The sequence below is a fragment of the Glycine soja genome, chromosome 7 (assembly GCF_004193775.1).
Source record: "Glycine soja cultivar W05 chromosome 7, ASM419377v2, whole genome shotgun sequence".
Classification (NCBI taxonomy): domain Eukaryota; kingdom Viridiplantae; phylum Streptophyta; class Magnoliopsida; order Fabales; family Fabaceae; genus Glycine; species Glycine soja.
Window position 1 is genome coordinate 12,418,309 of NC_041008.1, and position 14,961 is coordinate 12,433,269.

At 36.2% G+C, this 14,961-nt stretch overlaps 1 protein-coding gene across 1 annotated transcript; it reads left to right on the plus strand.

The window, feature by feature from the left end:
* Positions 1-11,737: 11,737 nt before the first annotated feature.
* Positions 11,738-13,396, plus strand: LOC114418775 (uclacyanin-3-like). Its single transcript, XM_028384279.1, has 2 exons — positions 11,738-12,185; positions 12,837-13,396. Exons 1-2 carry the CDS (start codon positions 12,026-12,028, stop codon positions 13,232-13,234), a joined length of 558 nt encoding a protein of 185 aa, XP_028240080.1. The 5' UTR covers positions 11,738-12,025; the 3' UTR covers positions 13,235-13,396.
* The last annotated feature ends 1,565 nt before the right edge of the window (positions 13,397-14,961 follow it).

The following is a 14,961-nucleotide window of genomic DNA, read 5'->3' on the forward strand; positions in this document are numbered from 1 at the left end:
AAGCTTGCACTTGAGGAGGGAAGGATATTTGCAGCTAATGAACAACTTTCTTAACTATTTGTCCTTCAGATTTTACTATTTTTTTTTCTTATATGTAAATATAAATAATATAAGGCTATGGCTTATGGACATAGTCATTTTTACCCCTAACAATCTTAGAAGTAAATATAGACCATGTTTTTACGCGATACCCTTATACCACCTACTCTTTCTGCAAAACTTCATTACTGTTGTTCAAGACATACAAGTGAGCTTGTAACAAATCTTCTACACTTGGAGTGATCACCTGCAGTCCTCTTGAACCCTTACCACCGACTCTGTCATCATGCCGAGACTCAGGAAGCCCAACAAGTTTAGCCTTCTCTAAGTATTCTGAACAGAATTCAATGGCTTCTTCTTCAATGTACCTCTCAACAATAGATGCTTCTGGACGATATAGATTCTTTGTATACCCTTTTAAGATCTTCATGTATCGCTCAACCGGGTACATCCACCGTAGATAAACAGGACCACAACATTTGATTTCTCTGACCAGATGCACAATCAAGTGAATCATGATGTCAAAGAAAGCAGGGGGAAAATATATCTCCAACTGGCACAGTATAATTGCGGCCTCATTTTCCAACTCATCAAACATTACTGGATCAATGACTTTGCTACATATAGCATGGAAGAAAAAGCACAGGCGAGTTATCGTTAACCTGACTTTGTTTGGCAAGATGTCTCCTATAGCCACGACTAACAATTGTTGCATGAGCACGTGACAATCGTGAGACTTTAACCCTACAAGCTTAAGCTCCTTCAACTGCACAAGGCTCTTAATATTTGAAGAGTATCCTTGTGGAACCTTCACCCGACGAAGACACTGACAAAAGCTTATCTTCTCCTTCTTGGACAAAGTATGGCAGGCTGGGGGCAAGTAAATTTTCTTCCCATCAGACCTTGGATGCAACTGTGATCGTATACCCATATCAGCTAGATCTTGACGGGTATTCAAGCCATCCTTTGTCTTGCCTTGAATGTTAAGGAGTGTCCCATTCACACTGTCACAAACATTTTTCTCCACATGCATAACATCAATACAATGTCTAACGTCAAGATCACACCAATACGGAAGATCAAAGAAAATGGACCTCTTCTTCCATATGCAACTCTGACTTTTATCCTTCTTTTGGGTCTTCCCAAATACAATATTCAGGTGTTGAACCCGCTGATATACCTGTTCACCAGTCAATGGTATCGGCGCAATATCATGCTCTTGACTTCCATTAAAAGCTTTTCTCAGTCGTCTGTAAGGATGATTGGGTGTTAGAAAGCGGCGATGCCTACTGTAGACTGTTTTTCTGTCATGTTTAAGTTGTATGTAACTTGTATTTTCTTCACAGATGGGGCATGCATGATGACCCTTAACACTGTAACCGCTGAGATTCCCATATGCTGGAAAGTCATTAATGGTACAAAAAAGCATTGCACGCATTTCAAAGGTCTCCTTGCGAAACGCATCAAACACTACAACCCCCTCGTCCCACAACTTTCTCAGATCTTCAACCAACGGACTTAGATAAACATCAATGTCATTTCTTGGCTGTCTTGGGCCCGATATCTTCATAGACAACATCATGTATTTTCGCTTCATGCCAATCAAGGAGGCAAATTGTAAATTACTAGCAGAACTGGCCATGAACTGTGTTGAGTGCTTAAGGTGCCATATGGATTCATTCCATCACTGGCTAGTCCAAGTCTAAGATTTCTTGGCTCATTCCCGAAATCCGGATACAAACCATCAATCTTCTTCCACTGGGAGCAATCAGCCGGATGACGGACTATTCCATCAGAAATCCTTCCATTTGCATGCCATGTAAGGTCTTTTGCGTCGTCCTCATTAGCAAAAAGACGCTTAAACCTTGGAATGATTGGAAGATACCACAAAACCTTTGCTGGCGGGCCCCTCTGTGACTTTTCATCATAATTGCTTTCCCCGTCATCCTTCACTTTGTACCGTGAAGTCCCACACACAGGGCATTTGGGCATTTCTTGGAATTCATGCCTGTAGAGTATGCAATCATTGGGGCAAGCATGAATCTTCTGATACTCCATACCCATGGGACACAGTATCTTCTTCGCTTTATAGTAACTTTTAGGCAGCGTGTTGTCCTCTGGAAGCAGATTGTGCACTACCTCAAGCAGTGAGGTGAAACTTTTGTCACTCCACCCATACCTGGCCTTCACATTAACCAGACTTAACACCGTAGACAACAGGGTTAAGGAATTCTTGCACCCCGTATACAAAGGCTTCTTTGAATCACTCTGCAATCCTTCATACACAAGGGTGTGTGCTTCTTGAAAACACTCTTGTCCAAGGTCACAAATCATGTCCTCCAAGCGATCTCCCATTTCTACATCAAACGGTTCAGATTGGCACCCACTCTACATGTCAGTCACTTCACCATGCCATATCCATGTCGTGTAATTCTTCTTCATCCCATCACACAATAGATGGTCCCGTATGTCGTCAAGTAGCTGTCGTCTTCCATTCAAACAGTTGATGCAAGGACAATAATATTTTCCTTCTTCATTCGGTTGACCTCTTTCTAAAGCAAATTGCAAAAACTGCTCGACGCCATCATCATATTCTGGGCTCATGCGACTTTGATTGATCCAACTTCGATCCATCTAAGCAAATCCATGCATGCAAATCTCACTTTTTTATTTATAGGTGTGGCCCTATCCCATTTAGGAAGACTGTCTTTTATGTTAGCCTCAAACGTTAGGGTTACCATTATTTACAAAAATTTGACTAAATTTCTGCAGCATTTCGCATTGGTCTCCAAGTACACGACATGACATCAGTCAAATGAATTTCCCGATAATCAAGTATGCACTCAGAGAACAACTTGAAATGCATTGAACTGAAATTTAATCAAATTAATGAAAATAATAATAACCTTCAGGAATGAATCTAACATAAAAATACCAGTCTCCCCAAACTGTCCAAACGGACAATTCAAGACTAAATACAATGACTAATGCAAACTGTCTACAAGAGTCATTGCATTCAATCTCAAACGGGAATCTAAGGTTCACTCACCATGAACAACAATTGTTTATATAGCAAATTACACTGATCACATACAAGAACATACAAACGGTAAAATTCAATTACAGAAAAATATAGACATCAACAATTGTTTATGTAACTAATTTCAAATGCTGGGTTTCAAGGGTGCTTATGCTTTATTATTGTAGTTGGGCATACGTGTGTGTGTGTGTATCATGAGGGTCTGTGTCATCCAAAGGCAATTCCTTTGTGAGCTCTAATATTGAGACAAGTGTGGAGAGTAGGCAGAAAATTGTTGAGTGTGGAGACTAGTGGGTATGTGTGTGTTTCTGTGTGTGTGTGTGTGTGTGTGTGTGTGTGTGTGTGTGTCTGTGTGTGTGTGTGTGTGTGTGTGTGTGTGTGTGTGGGTGGGTGGGTGTGTGTGTGTGTGTGTGTGTGTCTGTATGTGTTTCTGTGTGTGTATGTGTTTTTGTGTGTGGCTGTGTATGTGTGTGTGTGTGTGTCTATATGTGTTTCTCTGTGTGTGTGTGGCTGTGTATGTGTCTGTGTGTTTCAGTGTGTGTGTGTGTGTGTGTGTGTGGCTGTGTATGTGTGTGTGTGTGTTTCAGTGTGTGTGTGTGTGTTTCTATGTGTGTGTGTGTTTCAGTGTGTGTGTGTGTTTCTGTGTATGTGTGTGTGTGTGTGTGTGTATGTGTTTGTGTTTTAGTGTGTGTGTGTGTGTGTGTGTGTGTGTTTCTGTGTGTGTGTGTGTGGGTGTGTGTGTGTGTTTCTATGTGTGACTGTGTATGTGTGTGTGTGTGTTTCAATGTGTGTGTGTGTGTGTGTTTCTGTGTGTGTGTGTGTGTGTGTTTCTTTGTGTGTGTGTGTGTCTGTGTGTGTGTGTTTCTGTGGAGACAGCTTCAAAAAAGTCCAGAACCTGGAAGTTGAACTAAAGAAGTTGGAGGAAGACACAATGCTTAGGCAACAAGTTTGCAAAAGAAAACAGCTGCAGGAATCTCTATGGATAGCTGCCCAAGCCGATGACTCGCTGCTAAAACAGAAATCTAGGTCAAGATGGATAAAGGAGGGCGATTGCAACACACGATACTTCCATATTAGGATGAGTGCAAATAGAAACAGAAATTGCATTAAAGGAATACTCATTGATGGAGTATGGACAAATGACCCTTGTAAGGTGAAGGAAGAAATCAGAAACTTCTTCTCCAAAAGATTTCAAGAATCAGATGCTCAAAGACCCAACATTGATTATATTAGCTTCAGAACTATAGATCAGCAACAGAATTCCTTGCTAGGGGCCCCATTTCAGGAGATAGAAATTCAGAATGCAGTGGGGGAGTGTGGAAGTGACAAGAGCCCATGCCCGGATGGCTTCAATTTTAGATTTATAAAACAGTTTTGGGATATACTAAAGCCTGATATCTTGCGATATATTCATGAGTTTCATGCTAATGGTGCCATTCCCAGAGGATGCAATGCCTCCTTTATAGCTTTAATTCCTAAAAGATCAGAACCTCAGCATTTGGGTGAGTACAGACCCATTTCATTAATTGGGTGCATGTACAAGATAGTGGCCAAACTGCTTGCAAACAGAATAAGAAAAGTCATGGCAGCAATCATTGATGAAACACAATTTGCTTTCATTCAAGGGAGGCATTTACTGCAAAGTGTCCTTATTACCAATGAGGTAATAGATGAAGCTAGAAGAAGCCACAATCCTTGCCTTATATTTAAAGTAGATTTCGAGAAGGCATACGACATCGTATCTTGGGAATTTCTGCTGTACATGCTAAAGAGACTAGGATTTAATTCACAGTGGATCAAATGGATTGAAGGATGTATCAAATCTGCTTCAATGTCAGTTTTGGTAAATGGAAGTCCCACAAATGAGTTCCTCCCAGAAAGGGGCATTGGGCAAGGGGATCCGTTAGCACCATTTTTATTTAATGTAGTAGCGGAAGCTTTATCAGGGTTGATGTGAAGGGAAATAGCAAAAAATCTGTATAAAGGCTATTCAGTGGGATCCAAAAATGTTAACATAAGCATTTTACAATATGCGGACGACACCATATTCTTTGGGGAAGCAAGTATGGAAAATGTGAGAGCTCTAAAGGCTACCCTCAGGGCTTTTGAGTTAATCTCAGGTCTGAAAATCAACTTCGCAAAGAGCTACTTTGGAGCATTTGGGGTAAATGAGCAGTGGAAGCTTGATGCGGCCAAATACCTGAACTGTAGTTTGCTAACTCTTCCTTTTGTGTAATACTATCATCACAGATATGAGAGGAAATTGGCCAAATGGAAGCAAAGATATGTATCATGGGAAGGGGGGGGGGGGAGAGTGACTCTAATTCAGGCTGCACTAACATCAATTCCAATTTATTTTTTGTCTTTTTTCAGGATTCCAAAATCAGTGCAGGAAAAATTAAAAAGGATTCAACGCAGTTTTTTATGGGGTGGTGGAACAGACCATAAAAAAATTGCTTGGATTAAATGGGACCAAGTTTGCTTGCCAAAAGAAATAGGAGGTCTGGGGATTAAGGATATTGACGCCTTTAATGTCGCATTACTTGGCAAGTGGAAATGGAACATGATGCAAGAAAAAGGGGACCTTTGGACCAGAGTTTTAGAGTCAAAATATGGTGGATGGAGGAGTCTTCATGAGGCAGGGAGGGCAGCAAAGCAATCTGTGTGGTGGAGAGATTTAAAGCAATCATTTAATATTCCTAATCAGGGAGACATGATTCAAAGCAACATGAGATGGAAGGTGGTAGGCGGGGACAAAGTAAGATTCTGGGAAGATAAGTGGAGCCAGCATCAGCAAACACTAGCAGAGCGATACCCTAGATTGTACCAAATATCATCACAGCAGAATCAAACCATTAACAAGCTGCGACATCATAAAGATTCAGGATAGGAGTGGCAATTCACTTGGAGAAGGTCGATATTTGATAACGAAATTGAAGCAGCCATCAATTTCCTAAGGGACATAAAAGATATGGTTATTCAGCAGCATGGATCTGATGAGTGGGTATAGTTAGGAGATCAATCAGGGAATTATTTGACACGCAGCGCTTATAAGCTGATATGGGAGGCTACTGCAACAGGCCAGCAAGAAGAATGGTGTATGGAATTATGGAAGATAAAAATCCCTAGTAAGATTTCGGTGTTTGCTTGGAGGTTGTTAAAGGATAGACTACCAACAAAAAGGAATCTTCATAGGTGACAATTGCAGATTCAGGACATGCGTTGCCCTTTCTGCAGAGATGCTGAGGAGGAGGTCTCCCATCTTTTTTTCCACTACAACAAGATCCAACCAATCTGGTGGGAATCGATATCTTGGCTGAATATTAAAAGCGCCTTTCCTCTCAAACCTGTACAGCATTTCCTTCAGCATATCTCTATTCAGATAAAAGGAGTAAGGGGAAAGAGGTGGAGATATTGGTGGCTAGCGGTAACATGGGCTATTTGGAAGTTTAGAAACAAAATGTTGTTTTCAAATGCAGAATTTGATATTAATAGATTGTTTGATGAAGCTATTTTCTTGACCTGGACTTGGCTTAGACATTTTGAGAAAGACTTCTCAATTCATCTAAATCAGTGATCAAGAAACATTAGACAAGGCTTTTGTATATGTAATGGGTGATACAAATAGAACAACTAGATGTTCTCCTAGTATCTAGAATACCATTCAGTGTTGGTGTCTAGATATAAGGACTGTAAATCCCTCTTTTGTATCAGTACCTCTGGTACTGTTTAATCTTATATATATATAATACATTATTTTGTTGATCAAAAAATAAAATTTAGTACCTTTGGTACTCATAGTTATTAATACAAATTATAATTTTGCTGATAAAAAAAAGATAATACAAGACAGAGAGAAGGGCAGTGGCAGTCACAAGAAATATATAGAGAAGGCATGAACATATCAGTCCAATGAAAGAAAGGTCATGTAGACAGGCATAGCATAAGTTACAAATATACCGGTAATGCATACAACAACAATTTCAAATTAGTTTTCGAATCAAACATATAAATACCTGAGTTCAAGGCTTCAAAGATATAATCAAAGCGCTTCCACAGCAATGCCAATTAGCAGTAGTAAATGATAACCCTGAAAAAAACCATACAGAAATTAGCCACAGTGTATTTAAAGCCTTTTATCAACAATATGAGGGCTGTCCGGTATTCAAATAGAGAAGAACCATAATGATAATGGGTTTAGCTTTTTCCGTGAGTAATGGAGAAGGAAAACTTGTCTACAATAGTACTAGTAGTTGTTTCATTTGCACACTGCACAATTCACATGACTTTCAGCACAAGCTGACTATTCAAGCCATGATGACCATAGGAAGAACCACTTAAGAAAAATTCTTCGAAAACAAACAAACAAAAAAATTAAAAATTAAATACAGTGGGGAGGCAGAGATATAAAGGTTGCCAACCTGACTGTCTGATCTGTGTGTATTCCAACAAGTAGAAAATCTCCAAGATCCCTAGCAAGCCTCAAGATCTATATAACATAAAGGTCAGTTAATACAATATCAAGCCACACATCCATTTAAACAATCTAAATGGTAGTAGCAGCATAGTAGTAAATTATTGCAAGAGCCTAGTATAATTTATCATGTCTCACCCTCCCAGAATAACCCTCATCTAATAACCCAAGATTTATTTTCTATAGCCATATATAACAGGCAAATGGAAATAGATTATTGAATAAAAACATCACCAAAAAAAGGATATTAGTTATCTTATGTTTGTCTCTCACTACCCTCCACTCAATTATGTGAATAAGAACATCACCAAACTGGACAGAATGTGTGTTTCTGATGGCTGGTTGTCCAAAAGGCCTGACAGCTCCCAATTTAACCTTGAGAGGAATTACTCTGGCCACTGTCCTATTATCATGCACTCTAAATGCATTGATTGGGGCCCTAAACCTTTTAAGGTTTATGATGGATGGCTAATGCACAAGCAATTTCAGAAGGTAGTGAGGGATTGTTGGTTAAATTATCAGCCTATGGGGTGGGGTGGTTATGCTTTAAAATGCAAGCTTCAGCATCTTAAACAGAGGCTGAAAATCTGAAGTTACTTTGATTTATGTTATTGTAAAACAGTTACAAGCATAATAACTAAATGCAATACAAGAATATGAGAACTGACGAACCCAGTTACTTTGAATAGGTAACTGTTTTTAATATCAACAGTTACCTATTTTTATAGTCCAAAACAATTATCAACAGTTACCTATTTTAATCCTGCATCGTAAAATAACTAAATGCAATAACCTATTTTAATATCAACAGATACCTATTTAAAATAGTTACAAGCATAATTTGCAATAACAGGATATGAGAACTTTTAGAAACTGCCAATACGAGGCAAGTGAATAGTTTATAAACAGTCTGGAAGCATTCAACAATTAAGCGAATAAAATAGAAAAGAGAGCAAGCAACCCAGTTCCTTAAATCCATTTGGGTAAAAACATTATCTATACTTAAGCATTACTTGCTCAAGAAACAAAAAATATGTTAAAACAACAATAGTGAAGCCCCCTTTGTTGGACAGTAAAATGTTAAAGCAATTGCAGGAAATTTCAACAACCCTGTGGATCTGTGTACAGAAATCATGGTTGATTCTCTGTTATAGTGCAAACAGAATAACACATTACTAAAAATCATGCAACATTACTTATTACTACCCAGAAAAAATAAAATAGGTCAAATGAAGTATAGAAGTTAGTGTTACCTTGATGAAGAGAACCCAACAACACACGCACGTCAGCGGAGCTTGTACAATCGCAAACAAAAACCTTTTCTTTATTATCCGATGCCACTCCCAATTCGGGTCAAACCACTCACAACGAAACTTAGCATACACGAATTTGACCTACGTTCCTCGCGGAGAAAGCTTTGACCTTTGAGCACTGACGACTATTTCAGCACCCTAGTAGCAACTTTGTATCTAGGGTTTTCTTCGAGCCTGGACAATGTGGGTTCTGTGGGGTTCGAGTGACGACAATATGGGTTTTCCGGCAGTGTAGGGGGTTCTGTGGGTTCGACCAACGACAATGTAGGTGTCGACGGAGCGGTTTCCGGCAGATTTCGGGCGGGAGGAGAAAGAGAACAACGATTTCAGGCAGGAGGATGACAAAGAGAAGAGGTAGGGCAAGGTTTTCGAACGCGCGCGGCTTCTGAAATCTCTATTTTTTTTAACTTATAAGCACAACAACATCGGTTTTTTTATGGATAACCGATGTTAACTGAATGTAGTTAACATCGGTTTTGTAAAAACCAATGTTAACATCAAATACATTACATCGGTTTTTTAACAAACCGATGTTAAAATCAACTCCTTAACATCGGCTCCCTCAAAACTGATGTTAACTCTATGAAGTTAACATCGGTTTTGCCCAAACCGATGTTACCATATTCATCTTAACATCATGTTAACATCGGTTTTTTAAATAACCGATGTTAACATCAATTAGTTTACATCGGTTATGCTAAAACCGACGTTAAGTAACTCTATTTAATTACAAAAATGCCACCGCGCTTTCGTTAACATCAGTTTTTGCTATAATCGATGTTAATAGGGCGATGTAAAAAGCTTTTTTATTAGTAGTGAGAATTAGGAGTCAAAAAGCTTCAAGAATCAAGTTTCAAGATTAAAGATTCAAGAACAATCAAGTTTCAAGAATCAAGATTCAAGAACAATCAAGATCAAGATTCAAGAATCAAGAGAAGACTCAATCAAGATAAGTACTAAAAAAGTTTTTCAAAACATTGAGTAGCACAAGAATTTTTCACAAAATCTTTTACCAAAGAGTTTTACTCTTTGGTAATTGATTACCAGTAGCCAACATTGTTTTTCAAACTGATTTACAAAGTTGTAATCGATTACCAATGTTTTAAAACTTTAGATTTCAAATTTCAAGAGTCACAACTAGTGATAAAATATTTTCAAATCATTTTAAACTTGTGTAATCGATTACACAATACTTGTAATCGATTACCAAAGTTTCTAAACGTTTTGATTTTCAAATTTAAACATGAAGAGTCACATCTGTTGATGTGTAATCGATTACACTATGATGGTAATCGATTGCCAGTGACTGATTTTGAAAAATAAATTATCAAAAGTCACAATTCTTAAGGTGACTTGTTTTTGAAGATTTTTCAAAAGTCACAACCTTTAAGTGGCTAGTTTTCAAAAGAGTCACAACTTTTAAAGTGACTAGTTTTTCAAAAGAGTCACAACTTTTAAAGTGACTAGTTTTAAAGAAATTGCCAAGAGTCACAAACTTTAACTTGAGTCATCAAATGATTATAAATATGTGACCATAGCACGAATTTCATATACTAAAAAGACTGATTTCTTTTATGATTAATAGATTTCTTTCATAGAGTTTTTGTTCAATACTTTCTCTTCCAAGAAAAGTTCATTGTTCAAAAACTTGTGCTACTCTTCTTCTTCATTCACTTCTTTCTCTTGCCAAAAGATTCAAAGGACTAACCGCCTAAGAATTCTTTTGTTTCTTCCCTTTTCCCTCTCGACAAAAGATTTCAAAGGACTAACCGCCTGAGATATCTTTTGTATCCCCCTCACAGAGAATTCAAGGGACTAACCGCCTAAGAATTCTTTGTCCTAACACATTGGAGGGTACATCATTTGTGGTACAAGTAGAGGGCACATCTCTTGTGGATCAGTTCAAGTGGAGGGTACATGCACTTAGTTGTTCAAAGAGAACAAGGGAAGGTACATCCCTTGTGGATCTTTGGCTTGTAAAGGATTTTACAAGGTTGAAAGAAATCTCAAGAACCGTTGGTAGCTTGGGGACTGGATGTAGGCACAGGTTATTGTCGAACCAGTATAAATCTTGTATTTGTCTTCTTCTTCCCTACACTCTTTAATTTTCGCTGTGTACTTTTAATTGCCGCTTTTACTTTTGGTTAAATTATTGTTTCTGTTCTTTACTTTCTTAACTTAGTAGTATAAACCTAGTTAAATCTAGTAACATTAAGAAAGATAAATTTTTTAATTAGTCAAGACACATTAATAATTAATTCAACCTCCCCTTCTTAATTATTCCGAGACCACTTGATCCAACACTTTAATATTACATACTACCTCCATCCTAAAATAAGATTCGTATTTGAGAAAAAAAAATCGTCTCAAAATAAGTGTCACATTTGACTTTTTAATGTAACATTAATTATTCTTTTCTATTAATACTCTAATAAATGTTACTTTAGTTTTTGCATTTAATATTAATATTATTCTCTTTCATCTATTTATCATCTTTTTTTTGTCAGTATAAAACAATATAGGACGACACTTATTTTAGCACGGAAGAAATGTTATACAACAATTGTATCACATAATCTTAAATTCATCATATTTCCTATTTTCCCTATATTTTGTGCACTTCCTAATAAATCACGAGGAGTATTAGGAACAATTCTTTAACACACTCCTTTAAATAATTTTTTTATTGGTTAAAGTTTATCAAAAATTACAAAATAAGAAAAGAAAATAATTAAATATGTTGTGGGGCCATAGCTTTTTTATTTTTAATTAATAAATTTCAAACAATAACAGAAAATTTCAAAAGAGTATCTTATTGACATTTTTTTATAAATCATATGACTAGCAAATGCCTCTTGCCAATTTGTAATTTGTAGGTTAGCTTCCATGTTAGAAATTATGGGAAAAGAATCCCAATGCATTAGGTAGAGGCAGGCTAGAGAGGTGGGTGACAACTGAAAGGGTGAATAACTACTCACTATTTTATCCATGTATAGTTATAGAAGTTGGTGACACGGCAAATAAAGGAGTTGGTATTATATATAATCCTCATTGCATTGCATTTTATTGTCATTGGCTCGGGCTCTTTCACGCACAATCAGCTTAAACCAACCTTTCTTGTAAACTTTATTGATTTTGAGAATTAAAGAGGGTATAGACATGGCTAGAGCAATTGCAGTTTCTTTCTTGGTTCTGCTTCTGGCTTTCCCCACTGTATTTGGAGCTGACCATGAAGTTGGTGACACTGGTGGATGGGCCCTAGGGGTTAATTACAACACCTGGGCCTCTGGGAAAACTTTCAGAATTGGTGACAATTTGGGTAAGTCTCTTCATGTTTCTTGCCTTTCAGAAACTAGTAAAACTTTTTTTAAAAAAGAAAATTTTAGCATATACAAGAACTCAAGTAGCAAATTCAATTTGAAAGTCAAATTATTCTATGTTCAATCATGATAAGGTTGTAGTGTATGATGCTCTCTGATGTAGTTTCACATGATTTTATTTTTAAGCTCAGTTTTATAATGAAAAAATTAGTTCAATTTATTCTTTTACAAGTTGAATTATGTGTTTAAGGTTTTAGGCTGTGGTTTCGTTGTCTTGATATTGTCAGAAATTACAGATAAATGCACCACCTGATACGGCCACAGAGGTCCTAAAACCTTGACGTTGCAAGCAAAATTGTGTTTGCAAACTGTATTTTAAAACTGTGTATCTAAGTTACTATATTATACAAATTAATTTCTATATATTCTCATTGTCATAGAACATACATTAATTGTTGATCTCATTGTTTTTTCTTTTTTGTTGATTTTTGGTGTAGAACTCACATGTTTTGGTAAAGTGTGGGGGTAATTTATATATATATATATATATATATATATATATATATATATATATATAAAGTGCAGAATTTTATTAATTCCTTGGAGTAAGCTAACCAATTTGTGATGTCTTGTGTGGGAAATTAAAACAGTTTTCAAGTATGACTCTACCCATCAAGTTGATGAGGTTGATGAGAGTGGCTACAACAGCTGCAGCTCAAGCAACATCATCAAGAACTACAAGGATGGAAACACCAAGATTGAATTGACTTCAACTGGCAAAAGGTACTTCTTGTGCCCCATTTCAGGCCACTGTGCTGGAGGCATGAAGCTGCAAATCAATGTGGTGGCTGGCACCCCCCCAACCACCCCAAGTGGCACCCCACCAACGACCCCTTCAAACCCTTCTCCTTCTCCTCCCTCTGACTCAGGATCCACCAACACCACTTCACCACCAAAGCCTAGTGGAGCTGTCACTGTTTCCAGTGGCATTGGACTTTTGGTGGGGTCTTTCTTTGCGTCAGCAATTATGTTTGGTTTCATGGGCTAGGGAAGAGGCAGTGCTGTTTTCTTTTTTTCCTTTTTATTAACATGTTCTTGTTTTGTTGAGAGTTTGTGTGAATTTCATTTAATTCAGATGTATATCTGATCCTGATATGTGTCTCCTTTTCATGTTAAAAAATGACACATTTCATGAGCTGTTTTCCCCCTATTCTTTTGACACCTGGGATGATGGTGACATTATATGCATCTAATATCCCTCGCGGTTAATTTTGTTGTCTTTCGGCCGGCAATAATTGTACCTGAAGCAAATCTACTCCACTTAAATAATGGTCTTTTTGTAAGGAAGAAAAAAATATATAGATATATTTGAAGAGATAATATAAAGAAAAATATCTTTTAAAATTAAAAATTATTAACTTAATTACAAATTTTAAATTCAACTACTATTATTTCGCAAAATTTATTGTTATTTTTTCTCCCAACCCATTTTATTATCATCATGTTTTTCGATATTAGCACTTCTTATTATCTATTATTTAATTTTTGTGTATTTTATCATAATATTATTAACAATGACATTTAACAAAAATTTGTAACACAAAATATTTTTAGGAACACAAGAACTTTGTTACACATTTAAACGATTAGTAAAATGTACAAAAATTTAAAAATACGATGATAAAATAAAAAAATACTTATGAAATAAAATCTAAGAAATCATCATAATTGGATAGTAAAATGTGGAAGCTAAAATAGTTTTCATTTCATTTTTTTCCTTTAATTTAATTTTTTTTTACTAAAATAGACTTTTAGTCTCTCGTCTTATTTTTGTTTCTGGTCTTTGAAATTTAAAAAGAATAACATTATTTTTTAAAAGTGTTTTAATTAAATTTAAGTTAATCCTTTTGTCGGTTTATTTTCCATTAACAATATTGACTCTTTTCAAACTTTTAAATCATGTGACATCTCTTAGAGTTAGTCAGGTGTTACCATGTTAACTCGATTAATTTCGTGTGATAAAATGATAGAAGGACAATAATTTGATCCAACAAAAATACTTAAAGAAACAAAAGTGAATTTTAATAAAAATTCTTTCATTGTTTTCAAATACATCGCAAAGGACAAGAGTTCATCACCACATGTTAAACATGTGAACAAATAATTAACTCGAGTTTAATTGCGCTCACTAAACGCATTTAAACTTTGATTGAACTCGCCCTAATTTTAAATATATCAGTTAAATATTTTACTGATCAACGCATCAAGCTATTGGCTTACGTATACAACTGGCATCAAATAATTAACAATTATTTTTTTAATAACTACATGTGGACTGGGGCCAACCACTACGACCCTTACAATTTGCCTCCGTGTTGAATAATTAATCATTATTCTTAAGTCTACCAAAAACCACTTACACAACTTGTAGTACATTGTGTTTTTTAACCAAATATCTAAGGATTTAAATTTTGATTAATTTTTTATATGAAATAAATTATGTTGGAAGGAGAATATTAATTTTATGTGTGCTTATGGTCTCGAACAAAAATTAATCAATATGTCCAATGGAACAATTTCGCACCAATACTATAATTTGAAGAAAAAAAATCATTATTCTTTGATAAAGATTATTTATTTGGCAAGAGCTTAGTACAATTATATATTCTGTTCATGAATAACAATGCAAATTAAATATTATCATTAATCAATTCATTGTTAAAGTGGTATGTTGAAGTGCCTTCATACTTGGGGTTACCTGTATATGAAAAACAA

What these genes read in the sequence shown, in the direction of transcription:
- LOC114418775 (XM_028384279.1), top strand. Translation starts at nt 12,026, where the DNA reads ATGGCTAGAGCAATTGCAGTTTCTTTCTTGGTTCTGCTTCTGGCTTTC. An exon ending in CAGAATTGGTGACAATTTGG is followed by an intron (nt 12,186 to 12,836) that starts GTAAGTCTCTTC and finishes AAATTAAAACAG; the next exon opens with TTTTCAAGTATGACTCTACC.